The 17,727-nt window shown below is 42.6% G+C and overlaps 1 protein-coding gene across 1 annotated transcript in view; it reads left to right on the plus strand.

Annotated features, from left to right (window-relative positions):
- Nucleotides 1-5,410: 5,410 nt before the first annotated feature.
- Nucleotides 5,411-17,727, plus strand: part of Tmem38b (transmembrane protein 38B) — a 29,691-nt gene continuing 17,374 nt past the window's right edge. The window contains exon 1 of the mRNA XM_041657860.1: nt 5,411-5,597. Within this exon, the coding sequence (XP_041513794.1) occupies nt 5,486-5,597 (112 nt within the window). The 5' untranslated portion in view covers nt 5,411-5,485. The remainder of the gene's footprint in view (nt 5,598-17,727) is intronic.

A 17,727-nucleotide genomic window follows, 5' to 3' on the forward strand; every position in this document is an offset into this window, starting at 1 on the left:
AAACAAGACCTTGAGACAATCCAGCTTCACGGACAATGTTACTAACAGACTCTCACATGTTTCAGGTTTTATGTTCCAGAAGATTTACAGAGATTTAAAGAGCATATAGTGATTGAAGTGATTCTTGGAATATATATTCCACCCATCCATACATGATGATTATGCTAACTAAACACTGAGTTGAACAGTAGACTTCGTAGATGTGTGATGTATACATACATATTCTATAAGAAAGCTACGCTACTTTGGTCTCTAGCAATGGGGTATGTATTTGTGGACACTCGTCACAAGGACAGTTTACAATGGAATGATTTCCCTCTGTAACTGGTAGGGGTCGAATCCCCTTGCAATTTCCCAGGATCTATTTCTGGACTCCATTGACTCTGATACCCTCTTCTCATAGGGGGAACATAAGAGGTCTGTCTCTGTCTGCTTTCATACTACTGCTATGTAAGGGGGATTGTTTTCTTCTGTTTTGAGCATGGTAGTTAAGAAGCAGGTGTTGAAGGGCTGGGTTTAAAGGTGCATGCCTCGAATCACAGCACTCAAAAAAAAAAAAAAAAAAAAAAAAAAAAAAAAAAGAGGCAAGTGCATATCAGTGAATTCCAGGCTAGCTTGATCTACATGGTGCTACCCTGTCTCTAAGACAAAACAGAACAGGAAGCAGGTACTGAAGCCAGACACTCTGACTTCTCCGTTGCCTGGAGGAATTGCCTGTATTCAGACATCTTGATGAATTCCTATGTAGGATTCTCTTTATTTGTCCAAGCAATAAATATTTGTTTTGTTCAGGTTACTGATGTGCTGAGCAAATGAAGCCACCTACACAAATCATAGGCATCTCGGGGGTACTCAGTTGTTTGTGTATGGATTTTCTTCACAACCTCTTCTGTCATCTCCATCCTTTTCCCGTTTTCTGGAGCAGAAGCTATTAACTGGGACTCATTTCCTCAGCATTCTCCTGGGGGGCCTAAGACAAAAGATGCTGCTTCTGCATTCTAAAATGAGAAGCTAGCTTGTCTGTGCATCATGAGTAAAAGCCAACAACTGGTCCTGGGGTCTTCATGACCAACAGTCTAAGCAGCGGGGCGGGGCAGGGGGGGGGAGCTAAATGGAAACTCATGGAAGGGAATTCAGAGAGTTTCTCTATGGGGAAAGATGCACGTCCCCCATCCGGACTCTCTGTAAAAAGATAAAGGACTGCTTTGTCTCTGACAACAAAAGGTCACAGAGGCATAACTGACATAGATAGTTGCCTGTTTTTTTTCCCTCATGGTCATACTCAAGGCTGAAGACAGGCCAAGACAAGGGCGTAGGTCTTTCTTATCAGGGTGATTGTATTTCTCCTCTCATTGGTCTACTTTTCTATCCTTTCGTTATTATTATTGTGTTTTGATTCCTGTAGCTTTAGAACAGATTTTAGGGTGGAGAGTATTAGTCTTTCCCCTTGTTCTTCCTTTGTTCTTCTTCTCTTTGTTTCAGAAGATAAAAACAGAATTCACCTTTTCCTTAATTTGCCAATATTTTAATAAATGTACCTCTTACTGAGATGCTGGGCAAGCCACGTTTTATTTCTAATCGAATACGCAAAGGATACACATGTTGGATTCATCAAGTGTGATGTCTGTTCTAACCATGGACAGGAAGAAACCTTGGTATATGGAGGTCTATGACATCAACAACAAACACACAAATAGACCCTGTGTCTGACTTAGTACTGGGGCCAACCTAAGAAAACTCTCACCAACTGAAAACCCAAACCACACCGATAACAACATTTACCAGCTGGGAAGTTGTCTTAGTTAGGGTTTCTTATTTCTGTGGAGAGACAACATGACCACGGCAACTCTTATAAAGGAAAACATTTAATTGGGGCTGGCTCACAGTTCAGGGGTTTAGTCCATTATTGTCATATCACAAAGCATGGTGGCACACAGTCAGACATGATGCTGGAAAGGTAGCTGAGGTTCTATATCTGCATCAGCACACAGAAGGAAGAGAGAGTAACACTGGGCCTGGCTTCAGCATCTGAAACCTCGGCGCTCACCCCCAGTGACATACTTCCTCCAAAAAGGCCATATCTACTCCAACAAGGCCATGCCTCCTAAATGTCACTCTCTGTGGGCTTATAAGGGCTTTTCATTCAAACTACCAAATTATTATTATTATTATTGTTGTTGTTGTTGTTATTATTATTATTATGGGGTCATGTACACAGGCACATGCCTGCTGAGGCAGCCATATGGAGGTTAGAGGAAACTTCATGTGGGAATTGATTCTTTTTATCACTGTGTGTTCTGGGGACTGAACTCAAGTCATCAGGTTTGTGCATCACAGCCTTTTACCCACTGATCCATCATTTGAGCTCCAAAATACTTGTATTTTTTTCAAGAGTCTAGTCCATGTCCTAATTTTAACAATCTATGAACTTAAAGGTTCCTATTACTCTTGACCAGACATAGATGGCTACAATTGTTGTGAACCACAAACTGGCAGTTACTGTACTGGTGACTAACTGGCAGTTTAGCTTTGATGAAAATTATATACTTTTTTTTATGACATCAGGTTTTTACTTAACATCAGGTAAGTTTGCACTTGGAGAATATTTTTAGCCCAATAGTTTAGACTTTCTGGAAGCATAAATGATACTGATACTTAGAGAAACAGATTTTCATTTCAAATGTAAGAATATATTTTCCCATAAATAATGCCACAGGTATTACCTAATACATACTGAGGAGACTTAAGTGGATTCTCTGACCAACTGAATCACTGAAACCTCATTGTGCTGACTGGGAGTGGTAGGCATTTTGAGTGTGACCAACATTCTCTAGTTAACTCTGCTTTATAATTCTGAACATTAAAAGGGTTAAATTCAAAGTACATGTGTTTATGTGTCATATCATATCTTATTATAATTGATACAGGGCAGTTATTAAGTAGCTGTTAAAATAACTTCAGGTGAGGTGGTGAGATGGCTTAAATGAGTAAAGGCTTCTGCCACCAATCCTGATGTGTGTGTGTGTGTGTGTGTGTGTGTGTGTGTGTGTATAGATTCCCCAAAGTGAAAGGCATGCCACTCAGTGGCTAGGAAGCAGTATTGCAGAAGAGAAAGGAAATGCCATTTGTGATGCTGAACATAGAGACATTGAACCAGGAAGAAACAAGAACAAGCTGAGACTGAAATGGGTTATGACAGAAGTTCTAGAATTAACCTACTGGTTAATTTTATGGCATGACTACAATGTTTGTATTAATAGAAGCACATTTTGCCGAGGGACGTCTATTCATTGACCACTCTAGTTCTGGACTGTGCATGTTTTTATAATCCTCCCTTCCCTGGGAACATTTCGAAATGTCTAGAGATATTTTTAATCATCATAACAGGTGTGTGTGTGTGTGTGTGTGTGTGCGCACGCATACATGTGTGCACACACCAGGGATACTAATAAATATCCTATAGTGCCTTGAGCAGTCCCAAATAAGAAAGAATCATGTAGTTCAAATGCCAATGATGCTACTGTTGAGAAACCTGCTTTAGAAAACACTAGTTTCACATGTTTCTGAGCTGATAGTGTGATTACAGAACCTTCATTTTCTATGGTCTATACTTTGTTTGGATTTTGTTTTATTAGAAACTTTTGTGAATCACTTTTGAATGTCAGGAAAGATCTGGGTGCTCTCAGGCAAACTTTTCCAAACCTTGCCTTTCTTCTGTTCTTTGTCTTCCCTCCTTCCATTCTGTTTTCCTCAACTATACAGCATTTCATTAGTCTATCTAATCTATGGAGTGACCAGAAGCAAATACAACAGGCGCATAAAAAATCTGGATAGAACCCTCTCTCTCTCTCTCTCTCTCTCTCTCTCTCCCTGTGTGTGTGTGTGTGTGTGTGTGTGTGTGTGATATTACTAATTCATTTCCTTTAGTTCCTTTAGATCCTTTAGGTCTTTAGGTACTAGGTAGATGTGGCCAAGCTTACTTTTACACGTGTATGGTGAAACAAATGTTAGGCAACCTCTAAAACATATGAACTATTAAAATCTTGAGTATTTCTTATGTTGTTATAACAAAGTGTGCCAGAGGTTAAAAAAATTTCTGTATAGAAGGTGTTTGCTTAGGAAAGCAAATAGAAAAGTATTTTAACAAGGCTTCTGCTTGTAGATAGGTTATGAAATGCGAAGGTTATTACCATTTTCTTACCTTTTAAGCACCTAGTGTTGAGGACAGAGCCTCTGGCGTCCAGTGCTTGGTACAAAGCATATGTGTAGATAACATTTGCTAGATGAGTCAATATCAAAAGTTAAATTCAGGGAAACAAGGTGAATTGCCCTTTGCAGCAATACTAAGAGCTGTCATTTGCCTTTTCCTTCATTAGCTCCCGAGTTTGCAAGTTTCCAGGTAACACTACAATCTGTTGGCATGTCAAAGAAAAAGGTGTCAGACTCACTTTTTTTTTTCTTACCCAGACTTACTTCTTTTCCTTTATTTCTAGTTCTTTTTGCAACCAATTTTCTTCCCAGATTTCTCCTTTACTTGTTTTTGCAAACCAAGCTCATTTTGCTGCTTTACCTGTGGAGTTTGCATTCATCTTGGACAGTCTTTATCTGGGTCTCTGCCCTTAAGACCCACATTGACTACTTTTTTGTCTTGGACCAGGAATTTCCCTTGCCTGTTCCCATAAATCTTTGGTGCTGGGTCGCAACTACAGCGCCCTGCCCATCTTCTTCACCAGAACGACCGACCCCATTTGGCACGAGGGTGTGGCTTTTGGTAAACAAGTACGATGTAGCCATTGGTCGATTGTTCAAGAGCTTAAACCACCTTGGTTTTATTGTGAAACACTCCGCTCTTCCATTTTTTTCTTTTCTTTTTTAACTTCTTTTCTAACTTCCTTCTCAGTCTGCAGCCTAGGCAATATACCTTTTAGCATTTGCAGACCAGCTCTTAATACTTCATGCATTTCCCAGCAATGGACTTCCTTAACGAACTGCCTTGGCATAACATCCATACTTTTTATGCTTTGTGAAATTCTGTGTGTCTTTTAGAAAAAGTTCTTCCTGGGAAAACTCAAATTTCATGAGGCTATGGATAAAACGTTACTGCTTTATTTTTCACATTTTCAGTAGGTAGAAAAGTGAGTTACATCGTAGTTGTTTAATAAAAGGCGAACGGCATTTGTTTATATAAAGGAATTTGACTCTGAGAGTCGCCCCTTGGATCAGCTGGCACCGACCTCCACGGAGAAGATGCTACATCTTTAACAGAACTAGAGCCAAGCCCCACCCAAGGCCGGTGATCCGATGGCCCCGCCTCTCGTCCCAGCTACGGCCGCGCCCCCATCAGGACCCCGCCCCTCGACCGCCCCCTGGGCTCCAGAGCGCACGCGCAGGACTGGAGGCGGCTCGGCCGTCCCCTCCCCCAACCCCGCCGCGGGAGGGGAACCGGCAGCGGCGGCTGCTCGGGCCGCCGGGGTCGGTAGTCGTCATGGATTACCCGTGGGATGATCTGACCCTGTCCTTCTCCCGCACGTCCATGTTCCCCTTTTTTGACATCGCCCACTACCTGGTGTCGGTGATGGCGCTGAAGCAGCGGCCAGGTGAGTGAAGGGGCCCGACGTGCTCCGGGTTCCGCGGAGTCCCTGCCGGGATGACCGAGGAGAGGGGACGCCCGAATCCCGGGCGGGCCACCTCTTATCCCAGACCACCCGACGCTGACCTCGTCTTAGGGAAATGATACAGACCCCTGAACAGACTGTCTCAGGTGGGACCTAGCACCTTCCTCGCTACGCTTCCTCGCTACGCTTCCTCACTCTACAAGTGAGTGGCTTTGCGTTTTCTGTCACTAGACACAGGTGCAGGTAACAGTCACTTGTCATAGTTTAGCGTCTGTGAACCGTGTGGGGACGTGATGTGGTTTTCACAACCTTGAGTTTCATGAACCATGTGACCAAAGAGCAATGTTTGATTTCCTGTCTTTCACTGGCTTTCCATTTTTTTTTTTTAAAGTCACCCCACTTTTCCATCGTTTTCTGAGTCTGTTCTTGAGGTCAAGCATTTCACTGCCTTCCTGCTCTCTGCTGCCTTTCCTTGTCCCGCAGGTGAAGTGTGAAGGCTTAAGGATGATTGTCTTACTTCTTACACACTACTGATTTTCTAAATCCTTGACTCTCCTCCAATTTTGAGAGTTTCTAAGTCCAACTCTTGTTTGAAGAACAGAGCATCTGCATGAGATACTGTTTCTCTGATTAAAAAGGAACAACGTTTTTGTTATTGCCGCATATTCGAGATCTGACATTATCTTGTATTGATTAAATCAGATAGTCTCAAAGTGTGGTTCCCTTTTCTTCTGCTTCCCTGTCACACGGTGTAAAAATTCATTATTTACATAATGATATTCAGCGGTTATTCTTGTTCCCGTTCTGTTACGAGTGTACAGTTTATGAGTGTAAGTTTTCCAGCGGCTACCTGACTTACGATGCTGTGAAACATTGAGACACTCTCTGGTGAGTTCGGCCAGCTGTTTGTGTCTGAAGGTAGACATTATGGAAATTGCTCAGATACCCAACAGTGCGCCTTCTTTAATCACGAATAGTTTTTACTTTGGAAAGTACAGTTATTTTTAGTAAAGAACACACTAACGTTTAATGCCTTATTTTAAGATGGGTAATAACTTGAAAAACTGTTGACATTTCTAGATGCTAACTGTAAACCAAAGCTCTAGGCCTTTTGTTGTTGCTAGAGATGATTCTAGAAAAATGTTCTCCCACTGAGGTAGCCCCCGGCTGAGCAATTTTTAAAGTCATTTTTTAAAGGATATTATTTCATAAGTATATTCACTATTTTTTTTGTCACAAATTACATGATTTTTGGATAAAAAGCCATGGAACCATGGTCATGATTAAAATTTAATGTATGTTTCTCATCTACTCCAAATCCCCTTTACCCCTTTGTAGTCTTTTTCTCTAAACCCTGACAAGCCATACCTGCCCTCTTTACATTTTGGGGACTATAGAGATCTGAAGTTTGAGACTCCAAAATTTGAGAATCATTTGGCTAATGAAACGCTAACAAACATGGAGGGAAACACGCTCTTCTCCCAGTGGTAGCCTTTGCAGGAGACCGGCCGGCCTGTAAGCGGGGAGTGCGCTAGCGTGCCCGTGTGCCCATTAGCTTTAACCGTAGTGATTCTTTTCGCCCCTCACCACCTTGTTATTTTCATAGTCAGAAAAACAGCTTTCATTTGCATTTTCCATGGTTATTAATGTGTGTGCTTCCTTGGTTTGTTCGTCATTGGTGTTAAATTCCCGTAGTAGCCTAAGATCTTTTGCCTGTTCTGTTGGGTTGTGGATTGATTTACTTTACTGGTTCTCTTCATGCATCGTGGACATTCTGTTGTAAGTGCCGAAGCTTTTTATTTTTTTCTCTCTCATTAAATTTTAGCTTTTAGTGCAGACGTTTTAAGTTTCATGGTTAAATCTATTTACTTTTTTATAGACAGATCATCTTTATAGCTTTTAGGGTTTGTATATCGTTTCAGGAAGGCTGGTCCCATGCTGAGGACTATAGAAATATTGATTTATGCTCTTTTAAAAACAGATTTATTTTTACTGTTTTAATTGTGTGTGTGTGTGTGTGTGTGTGTGTGTGCCTGCATATGGGTACAGGTGTCCGCAGAGGCCACTGGGTCAGAGTCCCTGGGGCTGGAGTTACGTTAGAGTTGCAGGTGTTTCTCAGCCATGCAGTGAGGGTGCTGGAAACTGAATCAGGTCCTCTGTGAGAGTCGTAAGTACTCTTAACCGTTGAACCCTATCTCCAGCCCCTTCTTATGGTTGTATGGTGACAAAGGAAGCCTTTGGGGTTGGAGATACGGTTTAGTGAGGATGTTTCTAATGGTTAATGAAACGGGATGCTTTCCTTAGGCTTTTCGGAGGCATCTTATAAAAAAGCTTCATTATATTTGTTAGCTCTCTAGGCTGCTCCTCTTTACTACCCAAGTAGAGAAGGTGACAAACTTTATCAAGTTTTTTTTTTTAATGAAAAAATCAATCAAGGCAGGATTGGTAAATATCTGTAATCCTAGTACTCGGGAGGTACAGATGGCTCAAGGTGAGCCTGGGCTGCATAGCAAGGCCTTGTCTCAAAAAGGAAATCTATTGAGATAAATAATTAATGTATTTCTTTTCCTGTGGAAAAATAATATAGATTATATGAATGCAATTGGAAAGATTAAGAATTATCCTTATATTCTTGGAATAAACTTTACTTGCTTTATGTGTTATTTCAGTGTATTTGGGAGTTGATTTGTTAATACATGATCTAAACTTTATTCATTCATGGTTATTATGGGTGTTTGCCTATTAGAGTTTTTTCTTTTGGTTTTTGAGACAAGGCTGGCCTCAGACTCACAGAGATCCGCCTGCCTCTGCCTCTCACGTGCTGGGATTAAAGGTGTGCGCCACCATGGCCCCGAGGTTCTGCTGTTTTTATAAAATAGGTTTAGGTCAAGATGATTTTTTAAAGTAAGTTGCTTGGTATTTTACTTTTTTCTCAGCACTCACCTGTCTCCTTTAGATTTTCAAGCCTATCAGAGTAGGTGAGTATGTCTCTAGATCTTTTACTAGTTTACCTTTATTTTTGGTGTGTGTGTATGAAGTATGTATGTGTTCTCAGAGATGCGTACATCCAGGCATGCAGGTGCCAGCACCTGAGGAGGCGAAGGCTGATGTTGGATATCTCTCCCCTCTTCATCATAGTGAGACAGGTTTTCTCATGGAGCCTGGAGCTCACTGGTTGTCTGGAGTGCAGAGATCTGCCTCTCTCTATCATCAAGTGCTGGGTTGTGAATCGCTGTTCCCAGCTTTATGTGGGTACTAGGGAACCTGAACTCAGGTCCTCATGGCTTATAGGACAAGCACTTTGTCAGTGGAGCTGTCTCCCCATCCCATCCCATTTTTTTTTTTTTTTTTTTGGTTTTTTGAGACAGGGTTTCTCTGTGGCTTTGGAGCCTGTCCTGGAACTAGCTCTGTAGACCAGGCTGGTCTCGAACTCACAGAGATCCGCCTGCCTCTGCCTCCCGAGTGCTGGGATTAAAGGCGTGCGCCACCATCGCCCGGCTCCTATCCCATAATTTATTTTTAAGTGTGTCTTTGAATTTTGTGGATCTTAGGCCTACGGTTATTTAGGTTCTCATGTATCTTTTCTCTTTTCATTTTGATTAAAATACATTTGTTCAGACTTTTGTCTGTAGATAACAGTGGTTAGTTTGAGTTCTTGGTCTGTGTGGCAGTATTTCTTTGTCTTAATTTAGAACTGAAGCCCTGGTGTCTGTGCATCTCATCCGAGGTTCACCTTGATCATGACAGTAGATCCACGCTTTACGGGTTGACAGGGCTGTTGCCCTGGTTGAGGAAAACTCCATTTTGGGCTAGGCACCCATGGTTGTAGCCATTCCTCTCTGACCTGAATTCCTGAGAGATGAGTTCCCAGCAACCCTGTCTCTTTGCCTCCTTCCCAGAATTGTGAAACTGTTATCAAATGACTAGCTTCTTGCTCTGGCTTCTGTAAGATCACTTATTACTGTGTGCAGGGGAGTAAGGCAGTTCCTCACGGAGCTGGAAATGAAGAAATGAAGTGCTTGTGGGTGTCACCTTTCAAAGCTCTTCTGCAGCCCTGCCAACAATTTCAACAAATTTGGCTAATTACAAAATTACTTGAATCTGGTGGTCTTTTCTGGGTGGCTTTGAACTCTATAACACTTTCATGCTCCCAATGACCAGTTCTCCAGAGCTCTAGAACCCATAGTACAGTAAGGCCTACAGTCCATGTGTGTGCAGATAGCAGAGTTCTTCCCTACCCACAACAGGGCCCTAAGAATTTAAGGCTAGCCTGAACTATATGTCAGTGTCCGCAAGAAGTCCCATAAAAGACCACCGGCCTCATATGCAGTAAGCAAGAGTGTTTTATTAAAATTCCAGTCAGAGAGGCCCGAAGGTTCCTTTTAAGCAAGACTGAGGGCATTCCAGGGAAGGGAGGCTAGTCTGGGGACTGATTGGTGGGGTTAAACAAACACTTTCTGGGTTGCTGTGGGATTGGTTGGTGGCTCAGTGGTTAGGGCTCTTCGGCTGCAGGGCGGGAGACGCTGTCTCTAGTTCTTTTAAGCTTGCACAAGGTTGTGGGGTGCCATCTGATTGGGAGCCTCTGGGCTGCGGCTTTCCCAAGGACTGCTTGCTCAGTCTAGCTGATTCCAGTAAAATGAAAGTAAGACCTGGTACCTGTCAGGGCTACTGTCCTGACAGTAACCTGTCCTGACTCTGGTCTTGCTCTGGCCCTCTCACTATACAATGAGTTCAAAGCCAGCCTGGGCAACAAGAGGTGCTGTTTCAACACGCCGGCCCCAGGAAACTCTGAAACCAGCTCACCTTTGTAACATTACAGGATTATTGGGTAGCTGTTGCCTGTCTAGTCAACATAATTTTTCCCCAGCCATTCAAATAATTCAGGCACTTTTTAAACTTACACTTACCGTCGTTAGAATACAGTCAGCAGAGCACAGGCACGCAGTCCACCTTAACAATGTGCTGCCAAAATGAGCACTTTATCTGGACATTGACAGAATGCAGGATTCAGGGAAGAGCATCGTGACTTCACGAGGCAGGGAGCGTGGGTGTTTTTAATTCTGTTACCACCGTTCTTTCCAGCTTGACCATCTCCCACCAGAGGAAGATGTGACAGGCTCCTGTTGGTGTGTGGTTGGCGGACATTATGTTCCATTTCACACTCAGGGCGACAGCTGTGTGCAGCCCACACTGCAGGCAGACCTCCAGCCTGCCCAGAGATGGCTCAGGGGTAGCTATTAGCTGTGTCTGTGAACTGAGAGGTTCAAGAGAGCTGAGGAAAGACTTCGAGGAGAGAAGCAAAGAAGGCTTCGTGCTCCCCATGTCAGCAGTTAGTAAGGGGGATGCTAAAGGGGACAGAGTTTAGGCTGGTGTTCTAAGGAAAGTCATTTTGATAACAACTGGTAAGCTGTTTGCAGAATTGCCCACTGAATTAATTATAGCCAGTGTTAAAATATCATTGGTTCAGGATGATATATATAGAAGTTTCAGGAGTCAGAGACACGAATAGGAAGATTTTCTAGCTGGTGATTAACAAACCTGGGGCTGGTGGGGGGGGGGCTTGGTAGTGGAGTACTTGTCCCAGGGGAACTCCTTTTTCCCTGGAACTAGACTTATTGACAGTTGTGAGCCACCCAACATGGATGCTGGGAATTGAACTTGGGTCCTCTGCAAGGACACTTGTGTGTTCTTAGCCATTGAGCCATCTCTGCAGCCCCTTAGTTGTAGTTATTTAAACCCAAGGAAAGAAAGGAGAATCCTTCTCCTCTTTTTAGATTACCTTTGCTTCATAATCAAAGACAACTGTCTGAGTTCAGCTGCCAGCACAAAAAAATAAGCAACAAGCAGACCAGCCAGCAGACTTCCTCAAGGCTGGAGAAGGTGTGCTGGATCTGGCCAGTGTGGGTTTCTGTGGGATCTGGCCTGTGTGGGTTCCTGTGGGATCTGGCCAGCGTGGGTTCCTGTGGAATTTGGCCAGCATGGATTCCTGTGGGATCTGGCCAGCGTGGGTTCCTGTGGAATTTGGCTAGCATGGGTTCCTGTGGGATCTGGCCAGCGTGGGTTTCTGTGGAATCTGGCCAGTGTGGGTTTCTGTGGGATCTGGCCAGCGTGGGTTCCTGTGGGATCTAGGCTTGCTCACAGAGAAGACACAGTGAGACTTTGCTCCTTTGCCCAGCGTGTTTCTTTTTGAGACAAGGTCTCGTGTACTCCAGGCTAACTTTGAACTTGCTATGTAGCTAAGGATGACCTTAAATTTTTCATTCTCCTGCCTCCACCTCCTGAGTGAGTGCTGGGATTACAGGTTTGTGTCACCACACCTCGTTTTATGTGGCACTGGGTATCAAATTCAGGGATTCATGATGCCTGCTGAGCAAACTCCAGCAGCTGAGGTCTGTCCCTCAGGTTCTTCTTTTCTCCCTTTTCAAACCTGTATTTCCTTAAGATCCTGGTTTTATTTTTCATCTCTGCCAACACATCCCTCCTTGGAATCCTCCCTTGTGTATCCTATTATTTGGAATCTCTGTGTAGGTTTTAGGAATGGTTAGAGAATAAAAGGTTTTGCGAGAAACTGTTTTTCTGTCAAGCATGGCCAGCCTGCCAAGGGTCAACAGCACTTACACCTTCCCCAGCTTGTTAAACTTTTATGTCAAGGAATCCAAATCTTTTCCTACCCCCACATTGTAAAACTTTTATGCAAATCTTTAATCTCTCTCATCTGATAAAACTTTTGTCAAAGGAGGCAAACTGTGTTCCCAGAATTTGGCTGTCCAGACTGGCAGATCCCTTTCTTCTTGGCTTCAGTTGTTTTGCAGCTAGCCAACCTGGAAGGGAGCGAGGATGTGGCCAGCCAGCAGGGAGAGGTCTTACCTCCCGTGTGAAGATCAAAATGTGCCAGATTTCCTGCCTGGTGTGCTTGTGTGCCTCCTAAAAAGAAACTGCCTTGCTGGGTTGCTTCTGTATTGTTCCTGTGTTTCTTTGTGTAGCAATAAGAATATTCTTTTCCAACAGCTTAGAGAACTACCTCTTATATCGACCTGACTGAGGTTGTAGGGGTTTTTTCTTTAGATTTATTTTTATTATATTTTAGTTATGTATATGAATGTCTGTCTATAGGGGTGTGTATACATGATTGCAGGTGTCAGGGGAAGCCAGAGGTCCCAGGGAAACTCCAGGTTCCCTGGAACTAGAGTTATTGACAGTTGTGAGCCACCCAACATGGATGCTGGGAATTGAACTTGGGTCCTCTATAAGGACACTTGTGTGTTCTTAACCTTTGAGCCATCTCTACAGCCCCTTAATTGTAGTTATTTAAACCCAAGGAAAGAAAGGAGCATCCTTCTCCTCTTTTTAGATTACCTTTGCTTCATAATCAAAGACACAAAATCATCAGCCTATTTAATGTGACTTGAATCTTTCCTCAGTTACTTTCATTTGTCTCCTAATTAAATCTAGTTTCTTCTAAGTCTTTGCATCTGATTGTCTAAAGTTTTTGTCTTGGGTTAATAGAGTAAGAGTAAGGTTTTTTTTTTTTTTTTTTTTTTTTGAGAAAGGGTTTTTCTGTTTAGCCCTGACTATCCTGGAACTCCATTTGTAGGCCAGGTTGGCCTTGAACTCAGAGATCCACTTCCTCTGCCTCCTTAGTGTTGGAATCAAAGGTGTGCACAACCATGCCCTGCTGTTCTATTTTTCCTTTTCAATTTTATTTATTTATTTATTTAGAGACAGGGTCTCATTGAGTAACCCTGACTGTCTGGGATCTTCTCTATAGACCAGGTTAGCCTTGGATTCTCAGAGCTGAGGCCTCTCAGATGCTGGGATTAAGGCGAGCCCCACTATTTTTGGCTATACCACGAGTCTATCTTTTTTTTTCTAAATATTTATTTATTTATTATGTATACAATATTCTGTCTGCGTGTATTCCTGCAGGCCAGAAGAGGGCACCAGACCTAATTACAGATGGTTGTGAGCCACCATATGGTTGCCGGGAATTGAACTCAGGACCTTTGGAAGAGCAGGTGATGCTCTTAACCACTGAGCCATCTCTCCAGCCCCCCATGAGTCTATCTTATTGTCTTCTTTTATACTTAAAATCTTCTCTCCTTCAGACCTTTTCTGTTTCTGTGGTTTGTTTTGTTTTGAGAAAGAGAGTCATGTGACTCAGGGTAGCTTTGAGCTCCTCTCAAAGTTGTGGTTTTTGACCTGCGGGTCTTGACTCCTTTGGCAAACCTCTATCTCCCAAAATCTTTACATTACAATCCATAACAGCAAAATTACAATTATAAAGTAGCAATGCAATAATTTTATGGTCAGGGTCACTGCAACATGAGGAACTGTATTAAAGTATTGAAGCATCAGGTAGGCTGAGAACAAGCCTTAGGGGTTCCCCTGAGTGCTAGGATTAGGACTGTGCCACTGTTTTTCTTTCTTCAATCTTAATGAATTAATTAAATTAAAATACTTTGGCTGTGATGGCATGTGCTGAGGTGAAAGTCTGAAGTCCCAGTACTCAGGAACTTGACAAGAGATGATCATGAGTTCTGGGCCAACCTAGGCTGCATAATGAGACCCTCTCTCAAAAAAGAAGACAAAAATAGTCAGTCCCCACTACCCCCAAACCCCACTTCGAACATATTTATTTAAGTCTATGTCCACATTCAGTTGTCTTTTCTCTAAGAGCCCCCACCCAAGCTTTTATGGAACCCAGGGTAGCTTTGAATTAGACGATAACCTTGACTTTCAGGTCCTCTTTCCTCCACCTCCCGAGTGCTGGCATCACCGTGCCCAATGCTGCCTGCTAATAAGCACTCCAGCAACCAAGCGATACCCCAGCTTCCTGAGAATTTAGTCTACAATTATTTCTTCTGTCTAGGACATCTATTATTTTAGTCTACAGTCTTTTACAACTCTTTTGCTAACTTCCCAATCATGTGTCGTTCATTAAACCAAATTGTTACTGAACTTCATGCTCTTTCAGACACTGTTTTAGATATTGAGGGTCCTCAAACAAAAGATATTGTTACAGCCTAACTAAGTCAGCTCCTTTTCTTTATTCATGGTGTCTCATATGGCAGCTCCGTTCTTCTTACCGAGTAATAATAGTTATTGAACTCAGCTCCATGAAGACTGTTTGAGCTGGATAATTACAGTCCCTGCATGCTCCTGTATTAGTGCACTCATTTGACAAGTGCAGAGTTTGGGAGAATGCAGTATCCTTCCTAAGGCACGTGGGTAGTAAGTTATAGAGCCTGTTCTTGACTCCAGAGCTTGCTAGTTCCAGTTCTTACTGTTCACTGGTCACTTTTGCTTTGCAGCCCTATTTAGTGTTCTTGGCTTCTCAATATGTATGAGTCGCAATAAGTTGTCATTTGTTATGTTTTTTTTCTCCATGATTTTTGTCTTTTCCACACCCACAAAGCAATTTCTTCATTTTTTTTTTATAACAGAAATAAAGGTTGCCATTTTCCTTCATCTCTTTTTTGGGAGATGAAAGGGTTAATGTATTAAGAATTTATTAACCTTGGTGTAGTAGACAGGTGGAAAGTGATGGCAGGATATCTTGCAGTTTTTTTTAAGAGTTAGTGCTCTAGCTGCATGTGTGTATGTCTTTATGCCAGAAGAAGGCCTCAGATCCCATTACAGATGGTTGTGAGCCACTATGTGGTTGCTGGGAATTGAACTCAGTACCTCTAGAAGAGCAGCCAGTGCTCTTAACCCCTGCGCCATCTCTCTAGCTCCATATCTTACAGTTTTTGTGGATATGAATGTAAAAAGGGCAAAAGGCATAAATGTATGACCTATGAGTGTTCAAAATGTAACAAATACCTAGATATGAAGACAGCACTCGTGGTTTTCAGCAGCAGCTTTTGTTGTATGATTTTAAAAACTAGAATAGTCTCTGTCTAGTGTGGAGTGAGAAAGGATGCATTAGAAATGACTGTTTAAGAGCTGAGGCTGGGGCTTATCCGTGTTCCAGCCCTCATAAACCGGGTTCAGAAGCTCTGAGCTGTGGCACGCACATGTGCCGCATGCTGGGATTTCTGGCTAGCCAGGCTACCTGAACTGGTGAGCTTTCGGGTCGGTAAGAGACCCTGTCTCAAAAAATAATCTCAGTTGAGGGGAATACCGAGCTTCTACCTCTGCCTCCACATGTACACACATTTATATGTCTCACTACATATCTATATATTGATACACACATACTCACACATGGTAATCTATAATTGACCTCTCTGAGTTTAGAGAGTTAGAGTTGTTGCTTGAACATATTTACTTTCCCCTCTTTCTTAGTGGATTGGAACAATCTTTGACCAGACATCAGATACGAGGTAGAGAGTGATATGGTAGAAAGTGTGCGCATAGAGTCAGTGGACCAGTGTCTCCCGCTAATGGGTTGGGTAGCATGGGGTGACAGCTTCAGACTCAGGGTTCTGTTTGTATAACGAGTGGGCTGGACTGAGCACCAGCTAGAGTGTCTCCTCCTCAGGGGTCCTAGTCTGGGCTCTAAAGAGCTTTTCTCTGAGCTTCTGAGTTTTCATAATTTGAGCTTATCCTTTGTTACCCCAGAATAGTAACTGCTTTCTGAAGTGCATACCTCTGTTACATCATCTTTACCTTCCGTCTCAGCTGTCTAGTTGCAGCTCTGTATGTATGCAGTTCTTTATATTAAATGCTCTGTTAAAATAACTTTGTTTTCAGTCATCTGTCTAAACGCTTAACCGATAAAAGAAACCCAGGGGTAGAGTTTAATTTCATATTCTGGTTTATATGCATCTTCTTTTTTTTTTGTTTGTTTGTTTGTTTTGATTTTTTTTCAAGACGGGGTTTTTCTGTGTATCTTTGATTGTCCTAGAACTTACTCTGTAGACCAGGCTGGCCTCAGACTCAGAGATATCTGCCTGCCTCTGCCTCCCAAGACCTGGGCTTAAAAGCATGGTAATGCCACGCCTAGTGGTTTTGTTTGTCTGTTATGTTTTTTGTTCGTTTTCAAAAATGAAAACAAGTGTCTTTATGGAAATCTGGCTGTTTTGGAACTCCCTACGTGTGCACCATGCTGGCCTTGAACTCACAGAAATCCAACTGCCTCTTCTTCCTCAGTGCTGGGTTGTAGTTGGTTTTTAACTCTTTTGCTCTTTGGGAGGCCTACATACAGAGGCTTATTCTTATGAGTGCCCAGCCTTTCTTAAATTATCTTGTCTACTTTTTACCTCTGGGCTTTTACCTTTCTCTATTTCTGTATATCTTTTCTATCCCTCTCGTTTTGTGTTTGGCTGTGTGGCTGGCACCTTCTTTTCTCAATCCTCTGATCTTCTTTTTTTCTCCTTCTGTTTATTCTCTCAGTCTGGCAACACCATCTCTTCCTCTCCTGCATAACTATTGGCCGTTCAGCTCTTTATTAATCGGGTGTTTTAGACAGGCAAAGTAACACAGCTTCACAAAGGCATTTTCTACATTGTTCTTAGTTCTATGCTGTCTTTGTCCTACGTTCTTAGTTCTACCCGTTACAAACGTTCCCAATCAAATATACTCTTAAAACCAGCAATTCCTCTAGCATGTTGTTTGTCTTTTTTTTTTTGTTTGTTTGTTTTTGAGACTGAGCCTTTCAGTTACCCGGAACTTGTCGTTCCAGCCATTGGATCCCATGAATCTGCCTGTTGCCACCTCACCAGTGCTGGGGTTATGTCCCCTACCAGTGGCTTTTTTTTTTAATACATGGTTTTGAGATCAATTTCAGCTGTTGGTGCTCGCAAGGTGGGTATTTCACAAACTAAGCCATTTCCCCAGCTTCCTTTTTTTTTTTTTGCTTCCGTGTGTGTGTGTGTGTGTGTGTGTGTGTGTGCGTGTGTGTGCGTGTAAGCCAGTGTTGGCATCAGGTGTGATTTCTCAAGATGCTTCTGCTTTTTTTTGAAACAGTCACTTTTGCTTGGAGCTCACTGATTCGGAAAGACTGACTGGCCAGAGATCTGCTTGTCTCCAACGCAAGTCACCATTACCCTGGGCCTTTTTTTTTTTTAAGGTGACTCTGGGGATCAAACTCAGGTCCTTATCGTTGCACAAAGAGTATTATACTGACTAAGCTATCTCCCTGCTTCCCCATTTTTTTTTTTTGAAAAGG

This window comes from Microtus oregoni, unplaced genomic scaffold (assembly GCF_018167655.1).
Source record: "Microtus oregoni isolate MIOR12 unplaced genomic scaffold, Mior012 000008F_ref0000371, whole genome shotgun sequence".
Classification (NCBI taxonomy): domain Eukaryota; kingdom Metazoa; phylum Chordata; class Mammalia; order Rodentia; family Cricetidae; genus Microtus; species Microtus oregoni.